The sequence below is a fragment of the Ambystoma mexicanum genome, chromosome 12 (assembly GCF_040938575.1).
Source record: "Ambystoma mexicanum isolate Mex_15411 chromosome 12, UKY_AmexF1_1, whole genome shotgun sequence".
NCBI lineage: Eukaryota > Metazoa > Chordata > Amphibia > Caudata > Ambystomatidae > Ambystoma > Ambystoma mexicanum.
This window is the reverse complement of record NC_090936.1, coordinates 462,421,044-462,435,238: the sequence shown is the minus strand read 5'-3', so window position 1 is coordinate 462,435,238 and position 14,195 is coordinate 462,421,044. Positions and strand designations below refer to the sequence as shown.

Here is a 14,195-nt window from a genome sequence, read left to right as displayed (position 1 = left end):
ACCTGTTGATGGCTATTGAGTAGTAGTCCTATTTATCGCCTGGAACAGCTAGCGTGCCATCTGATATACACACAGATACTCTGTGGCCTTCAGTACCTATGTTGTTTAGCAGCATGGCTTTCTTTTAGGATTAAAGCCAACCCCATCTAATGCTACAATGTAATTTTGAAACAGCTTGAGCCACTAATTCCATGGAATTACCTTTCTGGATATTGTATGTAAATCAGTTTATTCGGAAAATACAATTCCATTCAACTTAGAATTAAAAACGAACACATTCCCAAACAGACAATCAATCAAAATGCGATGGTGCAAGAAGCATTGTCGGCCCTTAAATTGACACTGAATAATTTATAGTTCCTTTTAAGAAAAAGGCTTGCGGCCTTTCTGGTGCCCTCACATGTCCAGCGACATCAGGAGTGAGGCATCTGCCTCCTCCTGCAACTCTTCATGGGACAGGAGGAATCTGATGCAGCGATACAAAGGTGTTTTAGCCTGGAGCTGCCGCTCCTAGAAGATGGGCGCCACCTTTGATGACCCGACCAGCGAGTCTGCTGCTAATGCAGCTTGCGGCCCTTCCCAGCGTTGAGGCCGCTTCTATGATCCGGTTGCGCTCCCTGTTTGGAGGGATCTCGTTTTTTCAATCATTGAGGCACCATTATGAAATATTGAATGGGACCTATTAGTAGGTTACACTTTACCGCCATGATATTGTGAAAATGGCAGTGGAGTGGTGGCGTTTGCATAATGAAGTTGATGTTAATGTGAAATTTGGAAATCCTGGTTCGTCACCAGAAATTAAGTTTGAACACTTGTCAATAATAAATCCTCTGGTTCAGGATAGGGCTTTATACACATACACAATTTAGCGAAAACAGCAGGTGCAGCTGCTTTCACAGCTTCCCGATCATAGAATACCCACGTATCCTTCTTTCCCTTTGCTTGTCCTGCTGCATGGTGACGTATGCCACATGGGGATGGACAGAGGGAGGAAAGATTAATCCCTCCAATAGTCTCCTTTTGTAAGGTGTTTGTGATTAATTTAAGGGCCTGATTTACAATGCCAATATTCTCTGTTGGGGTGGTAAGGGTGAGGGGGTAGGGGTCTCTTTCTCTGAGAGTTATTGTAGGGGTTGGCTTAAGACTATTGGTCCAACTTGAGATTCTTCTAATGCAACCTATGCTCAAAACATTGTGAAGGAATCATGGAAAAGGAGACCGACAATAGATTCAGAATTCAAAACACACACTTTTATTAACTTAAATGTCAGGATGGAAAAAGGCCTAACTTGCCCTATGCTAAGGTGGGATTTCCCTACCTAAATAAAACTAAGGAAAGTCTGAGTCAAAGAGTTCAACCGAAGAATCTCTCTATACTTGCCCTCACAACTAATCCATACACTGTGTAGGGATGTCAGCAACCAAAAGAAAGTGTCCAGCATAAAGTTCTGAGCCTCTTCCTTCTCACAGCTTCATTTCAGCTCCCTTCCCCAAGTATAAAAAAAACAGTTCTAGCAAAAGTATCAAAGTTACCTCTCATGAGTTCAGAATAATGTAGCTTTAACCAACGCTTGGGGTTCCCTTCCCAAGTTCCAAACAATACAAATCCAGGCACCAATGAATCTTGAGACTTCGCCCTCCAAGTCAATAAATGATTCAAGTCTTAGGGCTCCCTGCCCCAAGACTTATGTTCAACAGCACAAAAAGTAGAAATGGTTCCAGCCTCAGGGCTACCTTCCCCAAGACTTAGGTTCAGCAACACAAAAATGTTTTTTGTCTCTGTAAAGGTCTTTGCCGCTCGTGGGCCTTCTCTTTATGGTTGGTGATTCGTGTATAAATTGTAATTATGTTAAAAAGCAACTTCAAAGTCTTGATTAGTTTTACTTCAAATAATTCTCTGTATGCAGTTTTTGGCTTCACTTAGATTTTAAATTCATTTTAGCGTTCAACACTTAATAGTTTCACTTGATTTTAATATTCTGTTTTACTTCTGAACTTAATATGTAATATTAATCTATTTCTTTATTTGTTCAGATTTCTCCATTAGAAACAAAACATAAAATAGGATATATACATATTCCCTGCGTAGAGGACCCAAGGGGACTAGGAGTGAGAATACCCTCTGGTTTCACACAACATACCTTGGATTTCTGTTCCCCTGAGACTACATTAGCTAATTTGAATGTTCTAATCTTAGGAACTCTACTGTAGGCAGTGTAATAACAAAATGTGAAAAGTGACTGGCACCCGCCCCCCGCCGCCCCACTTATATCCCGGGAAACAGGAACATAATACGCCTCTAAAGTGTTTCTGGCAACTCCGGTCTGGCACTGCAGAGACTTGGTTTCCACGTCTGCTGAAACTGGAGATGTGCAAACCAATCATGCTTCCGTGCACCTCCAACATGCTGTCCCATTACGAGGGGAAACACTCCATCCACGTCCTCAGTCAATGAACTTGGCAGCCTGTCTCCTGAAGTCATAGGGCTCTATCACCGGCCAATGCTAATAGTGTTACTGCAACTTTGTCCGGTGCTATAAGTGCCGGATCACGAGTTGCAGGGGGGCGCTATTACCGCCGGAAGTAATGGCGCCGAAAATGGCCTTAAAGGCAGCGCATTTACCTCCATTTACCTTTATGAAGATATTCACCTCATCCTCTTTGCTAAGTAAGACCCTGGCTGAAAACACCAGCAACTGGAAACATGATTCCTGAAGACATGACACTCACTAGAGTGAAGTACCTATGAACGTATCAAAATGAAACAATGAACAACACTAAATACCTATACAAAAACGTAGTGGTCGTCTTCATGTCTGGATTGCAAGACGCCAGCGGTTCAGCGTTTTAGCTATCTAGCAACATCATGTGATGCATGGTGCGCTATCCCTCAATGCCGTGCCAGCAAGGTGTGGGAAATTGTGTCTTAGAATGAGCGCCATCTTGGAAGGGAGATTTGACAGGTCGTCCAAGCTACCCGGAGCTAAGCCGGAGATGTGAACAGACAGTACGTTTCCGACCTCTCTAGCAACCACCAGGGACTCGTCCGACAGCCGCTACATAACGGCAAGTCCACTGTGGTTGCCACAATCGTCCTGACAAGAGCAGAGCGTGTTGCAAGTTCCATACAGGGATCTAAACAATCAGGCACTGCTATCAATGGATTTGTCATCTCTCTCTTTCAGAGGAGATCCAGGGTTGCAGGTAGGAAGTCTCTCTCCTTAGCAAGCATGGATATGTCCTCGGCTTTTCACAGGATGGACAGAGGGAGATTATGGCAAAAGCTAGTTAATTGCGGAATTGCTGCATGCCTGCTGAACATTCTTATATTACTGCATACAAAAAATAGACTTTGGGTAAGACTTAATCTGGATGGTTTACTTTCAGGAGAAATATTGGTGTAAGGCAGGGCTGTGTCCTTGACCCCACACTGTTTAATTTGTCTCTATCCGATTTAGCATTTAGCCTTTCAACATGCTTCTTTTCCACCTAGAATTGAGGAGCTTGAAGTTGTATAGCTTGCCTATGCCAACGACTTAATTAGATGAGACACCACTTGGTCCAAAAAGAAGATTAGAGAGTGTGGAGGACTATGTTAATCAGAATAATCTGTTGCTTAACCCAGCATATTCTCAAATGCTGTGTTACAATCTTACAGGGGCTTCCAGGAAATGTAAATGGTATATCAATGGGGAAGATACTGAGGTGGTTGATTCTTTGGTGTATCTGGGGTACTTCTACTCCAGTAAGAAACATATTCAGTCTGTGAAAAAGAAATTGCATGTGAAAAGCGAGCCATTCATGCTTCAAATGAGGATGATACAGCGGAAATACTGCTATTATGCATTACGGCCAGCTTAGAATACTTACCTCCAGGCATTAGGAAGTGTCTTAATACCCTAGCGGGAAATAATTGGTGTATGGTTTTGAATCTTCCCCGCTCAGTGGCTATTGAGGCTATCCGTTAAGAATTGGGTCTTGATTCCTGGTGGTACCTTTATAAGTATAACAAACTAAGGTTTTTTCACAGGATTATGAATGAAGGTGAATTTAATCTCTCCAGTAAACTAGGAGACTCTTTCCGAGCATGGTCCGAGAAAAGTACTGTTGGATTTTATGGGAGAATGTAAATCTCTTTTAATGGAAGCATCTGTTGCGCAAGAATCTGATTGGTGCCTTATTAAGAAAAGATGAACATCTGGGACTACATTGAAAATCTGAAGAGGCTGAGTGGACTCAAATTATATAAGGAATATAGAAGGTTAGCAGCATGATCCACTTTGTCTCTCCTTATTTACCCTATTTGATGAATGCCCCCACCAGGGGTTTTTAGGGATATTTTATTATGTTTTTGCTTGAATTGTCTGCCTACTTTGGAGGTCATGGGACCACGTAGGGGTTTAGATTTAGAACAAAGACACTGTTGTTCATGTAAAACAGATAAGCTGGAAACTATCATCTGCTCCTGGAATGCGAGGCACTATTTTCAAAACACTTAATCTATTTTAGCAGCTTTATTTATTCTACTTCTATGGTGCTTACGCACTATCTGCGGAGGCGTCTGATCGCTGTTAACCAACATTCTCTATCAACTGCCTTGACATCCTTCTTGGATGAAATATGTGAGCAATTGGGAGATTTTTCTGCTCCGTCTAAGCTGGAACTAAACCTTTCTGATTCAGCGAGGAACATGATTTGCTCAGGTTCTTAATTCTTAGTGCTTTCTCTGAGCCTTTTATATTATGACTGTGCTTTTCTTACCTGATAATATTTTAATTGCATATTTTAATAAGGCTGTGACGAAATGTTTATTATATGCTTTAAGATTTGTTGTATATGTAGTATATGTAAAATGTGGAGTGTTATTTTGCGAAACGCAGTGGATTTTGATTTGTTAATTTGTGTAAGGTGTAATGTAAACCGTATCACAATAAATACATTCCAAAAGAAAGTACCTTTGATTATTTGTTGACAGTCGGTAGGTCTGGATCACCATGGCCATGTCTATGTGGGCAGTTGTGAGGCCTGGAGACGTAGCAAATCAGTGTTCTGGTTTTAGAGCTTTGCTCTGGTACAAAGCGGATTGGGTTCAGGTGGGTGACACAGCCATGGCTGCCAAGGCCCTCCTGAAGTAGAACACTTAGGAGCAGTGGTAAGATTACGCACAGGACAAAAACAGAACAAAATATTTGACGCAATTGGAAATAATTTCTTAAAATATGTGTTGGGGATAAGACAACAGGGCGTATTAGCAATTAAAACAGGAGACATGGGCTACAGTATGGATTAAATTAGGTTCCTTAAAAGAAGAGGATAATCGATGTTGAACCATCGTATTAGAACTCCTCTCGATCCATTATAGCCATATGATTAGCTGGTTCAAGTACATGAGGGTGTCCTTGGAATATTTAGGCTTTATAAACTAATTTAACAACCCTATATCGATACCAAATGTATTGTTAATTATTAAAGAGAAGGTTTGGGAAGACATTCCATGGGTAATTTGGATCACAATACTTGCCAAGCTCCATGAATTTAATGTACCAATGGGATGTTAACCAGAATGGCCTAGCACAATATTTGGATCTGATCTCTAAACCTGAAAATAGAATAACATGTTTCAGGTAAAATTTGTTATCTTTACTTGATGTTACTTCCCCATGCAAATCTAGAGGAAATAATACAAAGCGTTATAATGTTACATTTTTTTGTTCTCATTATAAAGCAATGAGAACTAGGTGATGTATGCCGATAATTCTGGCTGCTATGTATACCTTGTGTAAAGAAGTGATGTTCTATTAGCGTCTATTAGCGTCAAAGATCAGACAGCTTTACATAGACCAGCATTTTACTTGAAGACACTCGGATGTAAAGCAGCAAGTAACCTGTGATTCCCAAGGTAGTCCTGCTTTATATATAAACCTCACTGTGGAGGGGAAGGTGCAATGTAATCACAAATAGGAGGAGGGCTTATTGAACCCATTTTTATATGTGAATGGAATTTAAAGATTTAATATTATTTGTATTGCAGCACCATAAACACGGTTGGTACACTCCTAAGGTAGTGAGGATCTGAAAAATGTATTGTCGATTTGCTTATAGCAGTTAAATAATTTGTGTATTATGGCTGAGGTTATGATTGCTATACCAATAGCACAAGAATCCCTCCATGAAAGCTCAATGAACTTGCCCTTTAATTGTCTCTTAAATGTTTTCACGTGACAATTGTTTTTCTCTTTATATGTTACAACGTGCTATTGTGGGTAAATGGGAGGGAAAGGACCGAACGGAAATATGACCTTGTAATACAGTGAAAATAGAATCCCTGCTCCATTTTTTTGTTGTTGTTATTTTGCCCTTTACATGAGAAACTAAAGTGGTGTTATCTTTGCCTCCTGCTGATGGAAAGAGGTGTTTGCCAATACAGAGCTTCCTTTTTTTATACTTCAAGCCGTTATCTGATGTTTGTAAATGTTTGTCTCGCATACTTTTTCATTACTGGTTTATGTATCCAGAATAAAAAAGTAAGGCGTTTGTCTTGATGATGTGTATTCATTATTTCAATATTTTTATCTGTTTTATCTTGATTGCTAAATTTGTATTTATACATACATATATGTAGAGATATTATGTGATATTGTTATGAACTTTGATGGGTGTTTTTTACCAAAACAAAGTAAATTGAATTTAGTATCAAATGTAAATATTCCTCATCTGGGATATGCGCAAAATTCAAGCAGAGATTAAAAACCGGAGGAGAAAAGGATATGAAAGCACTGCATACTGAAATGTAATGCAAACATCAACGATACAGTACACATAACACAGAAAGACTACAAGGAAAAAACATATTTGGCCCTTCTGTAACATCCGTACTTGATGTCCTGTGTGTACCATCACAGATTCGGCGGGGCGGTTGACGCTGGAGGATACGCACACGGTCATCTAACAAGGTGTACCTCAAGGCAAAATGGTGGAGCACACAGGTAAATGGCTCAACTGCTAAAGGAACTGGATGTAAGATCATTCTTCTGAAATCAGTACAATGAATACAACTCAGTTGAATGATATAAACCTGTTTAGTAATCGTGCTACTTCGCCACCAAACTATAGTATAAAATCCTATAACTTATTTAAAGTTCTCTTAAAGTGCATCAGTCATAACAAGTTGCAGATTGTTTGCTGGACTTTGCATTGATTCAGCAATTACTCAGTCAGTGTGGTCAAAGCAATGTTCACAAAAAAACAAAGGCTGTTTCTGGGTAGATGACAAGACTGTAGAGTTACCCTCAGTACAAGAGCCGTTCTCAAGCAATTTGTTGCCACTGTTCAGTCATGTAGAGGGTATTGCTTGCATTAGTCTAGCTTCAAGGCACATGTATCACCAGATCATCCATCACCTGTTGGACAGTATCCAGACAACAGGGCTTTCTTCACTGCAAGGACTGCTTCCTATGCAGCTGGATTTTGCACATTTGTGCTTTAGGCAACAACAAGGATGAGAAAAGATCTGCACAGGCACTATAGAGAGACTCAAGGGCCCAAATAATGTGTTTGATAGGTAAAACCTAAAGTAGGGCTCTGCACACAGAAGGGCCGCCAATCCTGATCAGCTCCCAAAGGTCATTATTAAAAGCAGGTGCCAATTATCCAGGGCAAGTGAAGAGGTATCTCAGGACCAGGATGGGTCTTCCAGGGTGGATGACATTGATCGTATGAGGTACTGATTGTTTGCTCTCTGCAAGTATGCAGGCAGCATTATTTTCTCATAGTCTTGAATATCCCTGCCTTTATTTGCAGGATGCTTGTAGGAATGTTCCTCCACAGCTGTCTTACTGGGAAGAAATACATGGGATTTTCTACAGGAGGAAAATTCTCACTAGTTATTTTGTAACTTTTATTCATGCTGCTTTTGATATTTCCCGAATGACAGATATCATCACTGCTGTCTATGCAGAGGGACGTTTCTGAAACCTTGTTTCACCAGCTTCTCAAGGGCTGGGGTTTCTGCAAATACTCTATAATACCCGAGCCCCAGTTCTGTAGTCTCCCTGGGGTGAGGAGTGACATCCAAGTAAGGATGTGTTATGCCTTCTCAGCAACAGACTAGGATTTCTAGTCCCGACTGTCTTATTGTGAAGTTTCTCGTCACTTGGCCAGTTCGGGGAAAGTACAGCTGCCGACATACTTGCCAACTTGATTGCAAAACACAGACTTTAATGCAGGAAACACATGTTGTAATTTACATTGTTTGGATTTTCTAATTTATGAAGTCATTGCTGGTAGAAATGCAGTGATCTCACTATAAATGTATAAACATCGGTCACCAACACATTAAAAACATCTAACAGTGTATTCCTTTCCCATGAAAGCATAGAGTGCTCATACTAAGTACAACTACAGGACAATGCAAATACTGCAAGTCTGAATTTAGCATTTAGTCGAAGGTTTTCAGGTGGAAATTTGAATATAATAAAGTGAACATTGGATTTAATCTGATCATACAGGGTTAATGGTTGTTGATCTGTAGTATGGGTTGGTATGCAGCCCATTCTAAGAATCGATGCTCATTTTTTTTTTTGCATGAATAGACTTTCTAAAGTTGGTGCCTGTTGAGCAGATTTATTTCTATTTACAAGGTCTAAATTCAAAATGAAGACTGAAAAAGTCTCACCTAAAGTGCAAATGGGATGCATATAGTTATATTGTCTTCTTGTGCTTCTTTACTCTCTCTTACATACTATTCTAATGGAAACATGCAGAAATGCAAAATGTCCCATGCACTTTTTGGGAACAACTTGTGAATGACCAGATGAGAAGTTAGCATCTCTACCACAACAAAAGAGCTGCACCCTTTTTGTAACTGGAAATTGGGTCAGGGTGCAAAGTGCAAACACCCAATTTACTGTCTGTACAGCTTATGTAATACAGCTCTTAAACCTCAATCAGACCCTGCAATGAAAAAGTAGATTTGCCGAATTTACAATTTTACAATTCTAAAGATTCAAATTCATGGTTATGTGACTATCAGAAGCATTTTAGATGACCAGAACACCACTAAAAAATACATTTTCCAAGAATAAAACATCTAAACCTACTGACGGAAGGCTTAAAAGCCTGATGTTGGCATCCTCAAACATTTGCAACACTGTTGTTAAAAAGAACATACAAAATGACCTAAAATTCCTGATGCACACATTTCAACAGTGGTCTAAAAGAAACCATTGACGGATGTGGGGGAGGTGCAGAGGAAATTTGGAGCATGCACCAACATCCATGCAATGGATAATGATGACCCATTCTACTTTGTTTTCTTTAATAAAAAAAAGGGACTGTGCTATTTGGAGAACGATTCAAGATAGTTGTGGCCAAATGCAATAAAGGAGCTCTCGCCTGCATTGCCCAAGGTAGTGCGTAGTGGCTAAGCCTGTTTCATCTCTTGGTGGTGGCATGTAACGCTCAAAAGGTGCTAAATTGCATTCATTCTTGGACACAGTGCCATTAAAACCCTATCTGTTTGAGTGCTGAAGTGCCATATGCAGGCAATGGATGCAGGCATTGCTAACCACTGACCAGTCAATTAGTCTCTGGAACATCACGAAGAATGCTGTCTTAAAAAAGATCTTTAAAACTTCTGAAAATTAGTGGCAGAAGGCTTGGACAACCTTGGTGGGGCCTCTGAGGATGTTATCACCCCAGAAAAATTGACCAAACACTTCCCAACAATCTTTTTTAATCCAGGGACGGGCACCACTGAATCGGGGAAATTCTTCAAGGGATGTGAAATCGTTTTCTCCGAGGTGCAAGTTACACTTCCCACCAGACCGTTTCCGCTCCAATGATTATACATGGTCCTGACTGGTGGAGACCTCTACTTACCCACCTCTTTAATGCTATCTGTTTAGATGGAGTTACACCAACATCGTGGAGTGGAAGCCTTATTGTTCCAATTTTTGAGAGAGGCTCTACTGAGGACCCCAACTGTTATCACCCCTTCTCCCTGTTGGACCCGGCAAATAGCAAAATGTATACGCTTGAGGAATAGGCCGAGAACAGTAATATTGTAAATGCTACTCAAACTGGATTTAGAAAGGGTTTTTCCACACTTGATCATTGCCTTATTTTGAATCTCTTAATAGAAAAGTACTGTAACATTAGAGGGGGGAAATTGTATGTTGCTTTTCTATATTTGGAAAAGGTTTTCGACTCCATAGATGGGAATATCCTATGGAGGAGGAAGTTGGAAAATCTTAAGGGGCCTAAATGTGTTTTAAACCTAATACAAGCATGCTTCTTAGACACCTATGCACCTTTTTGCTGCCCGTCAAGGGGGATTATACACTGAACTGTTTAACTAATAAGGGTGTCAAACAAGGGTGCTTGTTGCCCCCTTTTCTATTCATTCTCTTTTTATCAGATTTTAGCCCCGAATTGAGTGGGTCTAGAACCCTCCCTCCTATTCTCTGCAATGTGTCTTATGGATCACTTCTGTTTGCTGATCATACCGCACAACTGGATTTCACACCGGGGGAGAGGTTGGGGGTGAGGGGGGCTCCAAAGGAGTCTGGAGTATGCAGAATGTTGCTTTCACAGAAAAGATTTAAACTTGAATATATATGCGTGGCACTTGATGGTTAAAGAAAATGGAGGTTGTGAGCTAATTTTGTAACTTGGGTTCACTTTTGGTAGGACTGGAAACTGGGCCTCTCATATTAGTTACCGCTGCAAAAGCGAAATCTAGGTTGGGAGGACTGTTGAGGTTCTATTATAAATGTGGAGCCGGCATGTTGAAGAAATGCCTAGAAGTATATAGGGCTAAAGTGGGGACAATGCTTCTCTGTGGGAGCGAAATTTGGGGCTATGCTAACTGTGATCAATTGATAGTGGCCCAATCGGGCCTTCCATTGGGAGCACCCAATAGTGCAATTAGGTTGGAATTGTTGGTGCCAAATATAGCTACCGTGGGCACATTCTTTTTGAAGACTCATGTTTTAGATCTAAAGAATTACAAAATGCTCTGGCAGAGACGCTCGGAATCAAAAAAGGAACTGCACATGGTACAAGGAGGGTTGCTTCCTTTTAGCCAGGGAGGGCTATCATGAAGTGAAGGATTTATCCCCACCAGAGTTTGCAAAAGTAGAGGGAGAAATATGCAAGATCAAATGACATGCTGGCAGGAAATGCATGTTGATGCTTAGACTCACTGTGCCGCCACTAAATGTCTGTGGTAATTGGAAAGTGGGGGGCGTTGTATCCCCATAATGTGATAGTGCAATGAGAGCCGATGAAGACCTAGGGCATTGCCTGCTAATCTGTAAGAATTATAGAGACCATTGGAAAAAGTAGCTCAAACCCAATTTTAAGAAGGCCAAAATTAGAACCTACCAAGATGCATTATTTTTTTTTATAATTAACTATAATGACGCGAGTTATATTTTTAATTTATGTATGCAAGGGAAGAGTTTATCAGGATATTTTAGCAAACAATCACACTTTGTAATTTTAGTCGTTTGACACTACAACTTTATCAATTATCTGTGTACTTGAATTTGCTGCCCCCTTCCATGCATAAAGATTGATGGTTTGGATTATAGTGTCGCTTTTATTACTATATTGTATTAATATTGTTTGTGTTTTAATGGAGAAAGCCTAACTAATAAAGAATTACTGCTACTACTGACCAGTAACTGGTATTTCTTTACCCTAAAGAAAGTGGAGGAAACTTCTTATCTGGTGAAGAGTGTGTAAACAAAAGCATTTTCTTTAACATCATGTGTGTATTGTGTTGCAGGTTTGCAGCCGGTGTACTGGAGCAGGGATGACGTAGCCCAGTGGTTGAAGTGGGCCGAAAAGGAGTTCTCTTTGCGGGCCATCGACAGCGACACCTTTGAGATGAACGGGAAAGCCTTGCTGCTGCTGACTAAGGAGGATTTCCGGTTCCGCTCTCCTCATGCTGGTAAGGCACGTATAACTGCAGATTACAGTGCACGCTGAGTTTGGCATGGCAGTGGCCACTTTCAAAGGAAAAGTGTGCGTGCACAAAGGCATAGCGATGCTCCCCTCCATTTCACTGAAGCTAAAATGGAATGTTAAAGTGCGCGTGCCCTCCAAGCCATGATCATGAAAGCAGAGGTTGGTTTGGCCTTTACAGTGAAGTTGATAATCTGTCACACTGGAAAACCGTTTTTAAAGCGAGAATAAAACCGTGTGGAACAAAAGAAAATCTCTCTCTCTCCCTCTTTGCTATTTTTGCTCCCTAACTCTATGCACTCTTCCCCTTTGTGCCTCTTTTCCCCAAAAGGCTTTTTTGCTGTTGCAGGTTTGTGTAGTTTCTTTAATTAAAATGTGCCTTCATACATTTGAAGGCCGATTCTAATTCACAGACTAATTCAGCTGCCTGTAGTAAGTACACTCTGCACTTAAATACCCATACGTTGAGGCAGGCCTTCAATGTTCTTGCTATTTTATTGAACTCCATCTGATGAGCTGCAGTGCAGTGCTCAAATAGATCTTCTGTGTCTCACACACGAGCGTGACTACGGAAGCCCAAGAAGTACATGTGAGCAGTATTACTCACATTGTGTGATGCTTGCTTAAGTACTGTCTAGCACCCCACTATTCCTGAAAAGTGTGTCGCTATTCAAACAAATGGTTCCACGTTTGCCATATCTGCCTGGCCCCGCATCGGAAAGTATTTCAACTCTCAGTTGCGGTTCTCAATGAAGTGATGATGTTGGGCCTGGAGTTTGACTTGTGATTCAGAGGGGGGTCTCCCTAGTTGTGAAACCGTCAGCATTACTTTGGTTATGACGTTTAATGTTGCTGTTGGCTTCCTGTCCCCTCAGGAAAGGGATTGCTTAACACAAGGCTCCAAAACGAAACTTTTCTTCTCACAAGAATTTCTATAGTAAACACATTAAGTGAATTACAGAGTTTGGATTAAAATATACGTGGTGCAGATAACCCTTATTCATATCGTGCAGAAGGTTATAAAAAGGAGTAGAAAGTCAAAACAGAATGTCACCAGTTACATCTATGCAATAGAGTTCATTTGATAACAAATTAATTAAGCCAGAACAGTAGCGCAAGGTGGTTTCTTATTTGAGGCGGTTCAAATGCAAGTCAATGATCTTTCCTCGTGCAGCTAAACATTTCACTAGGAAATGCTTTTGCTTACCAACACTTCTAACAGGTTATCTCGCCATGTGTCGTACTGCTTCTTTCGGGGGATGAACTGCTTTCATCAGTGTTCAGAGTTAGGCCCAATAAACAAACCAACCAAGTATGCCAGCAAAGGTATTCCAACGGCTCACCAGTAACAACTAGACTGGATGAATCAGTCCCCAAATGTAAGAGGCCCTGGAAATAGTTTTCAAAAGTGGCCCCATATTACACATTTCCAGCAAGCCCAACCCTTTTCCCATGGCAAAAATTGGAAAATACCACACAGAGAAGAAGCCCAGGTTGCAGAGGCCTACCGGGAAATCTCCAGAGTTCCCTATAGGCCAGTCCACCCCTGGGTGATGACCAGAAAAGGGGAATTTGGTTGAGAGTGGCGGAAGAGTTTGAATATGCCCAGAATGATGATAAACCTGGGTTTTACCGGGTGGTAAAGGCCCGGCACCCAAGTTGAAAATCACAAACGAAATAACCGGGTTCCCAATTATTGTGGACATTTGCACCATGTGGTTTCCTGCACGGGTGCAGATGGCGTTCAGTTTAAAAAAAAAAGAAAAGAAACGTACCTTGCGGTGCTGCGCAGCATCATCATTTCCGAGTCTGTTTTCTATGTTGATGACCGTCAAGTCCTCTGTGGTTATTTGCTTGCCGCTCAGAGGACAGCTGGCAAAACATATTTGCACCTTTCCTCTGCTTTACTATGAGTCTTCAGCACAGACTGCTTTAGTACGAATATTTTCCTTTTGCACAGGAACCTATACTTGATTACCGAAGTTGAAATTTATTATCAAATGGATCCATAATCTCGGCACTTGTTTTCCTGTATGCAAAGAATTCATGGTTCAAAACTCTGGAATCTAGCTATTGACGGGACACCACACAGCATCGGCTAACGTACACAACACACAATCCCTTTGCCACCGTATTTCAGCATCCTCAGCTTGAAGAAAACGGTCACACTCCTAGGGCCTCATTACACGGTAGGCGGTAAACCATGGCGCTATTAGCGCCATGGT

The 14,195-nt window shown here is 41.0% G+C and overlaps 1 protein-coding gene across 2 annotated transcripts in view; it reads left to right on the top strand.

The window, feature by feature from the left end:
* The window catches only part of ETV6 (ETS variant transcription factor 6), a 255,051-nt gene that overhangs the window by 170,294 nt on the left and 70,562 nt on the right, over positions 1-14,195 (top strand). For both annotated transcript variants that reach the window (XM_069628721.1, XM_069628720.1), the window contains exon 3: positions 11,792-11,956. In XM_069628721.1, coding sequence (XP_069484822.1) covers positions 11,792-11,956 — 165 coding nt within the window. The remainder of the gene's footprint in view (positions 1-11,791; positions 11,957-14,195) is intronic.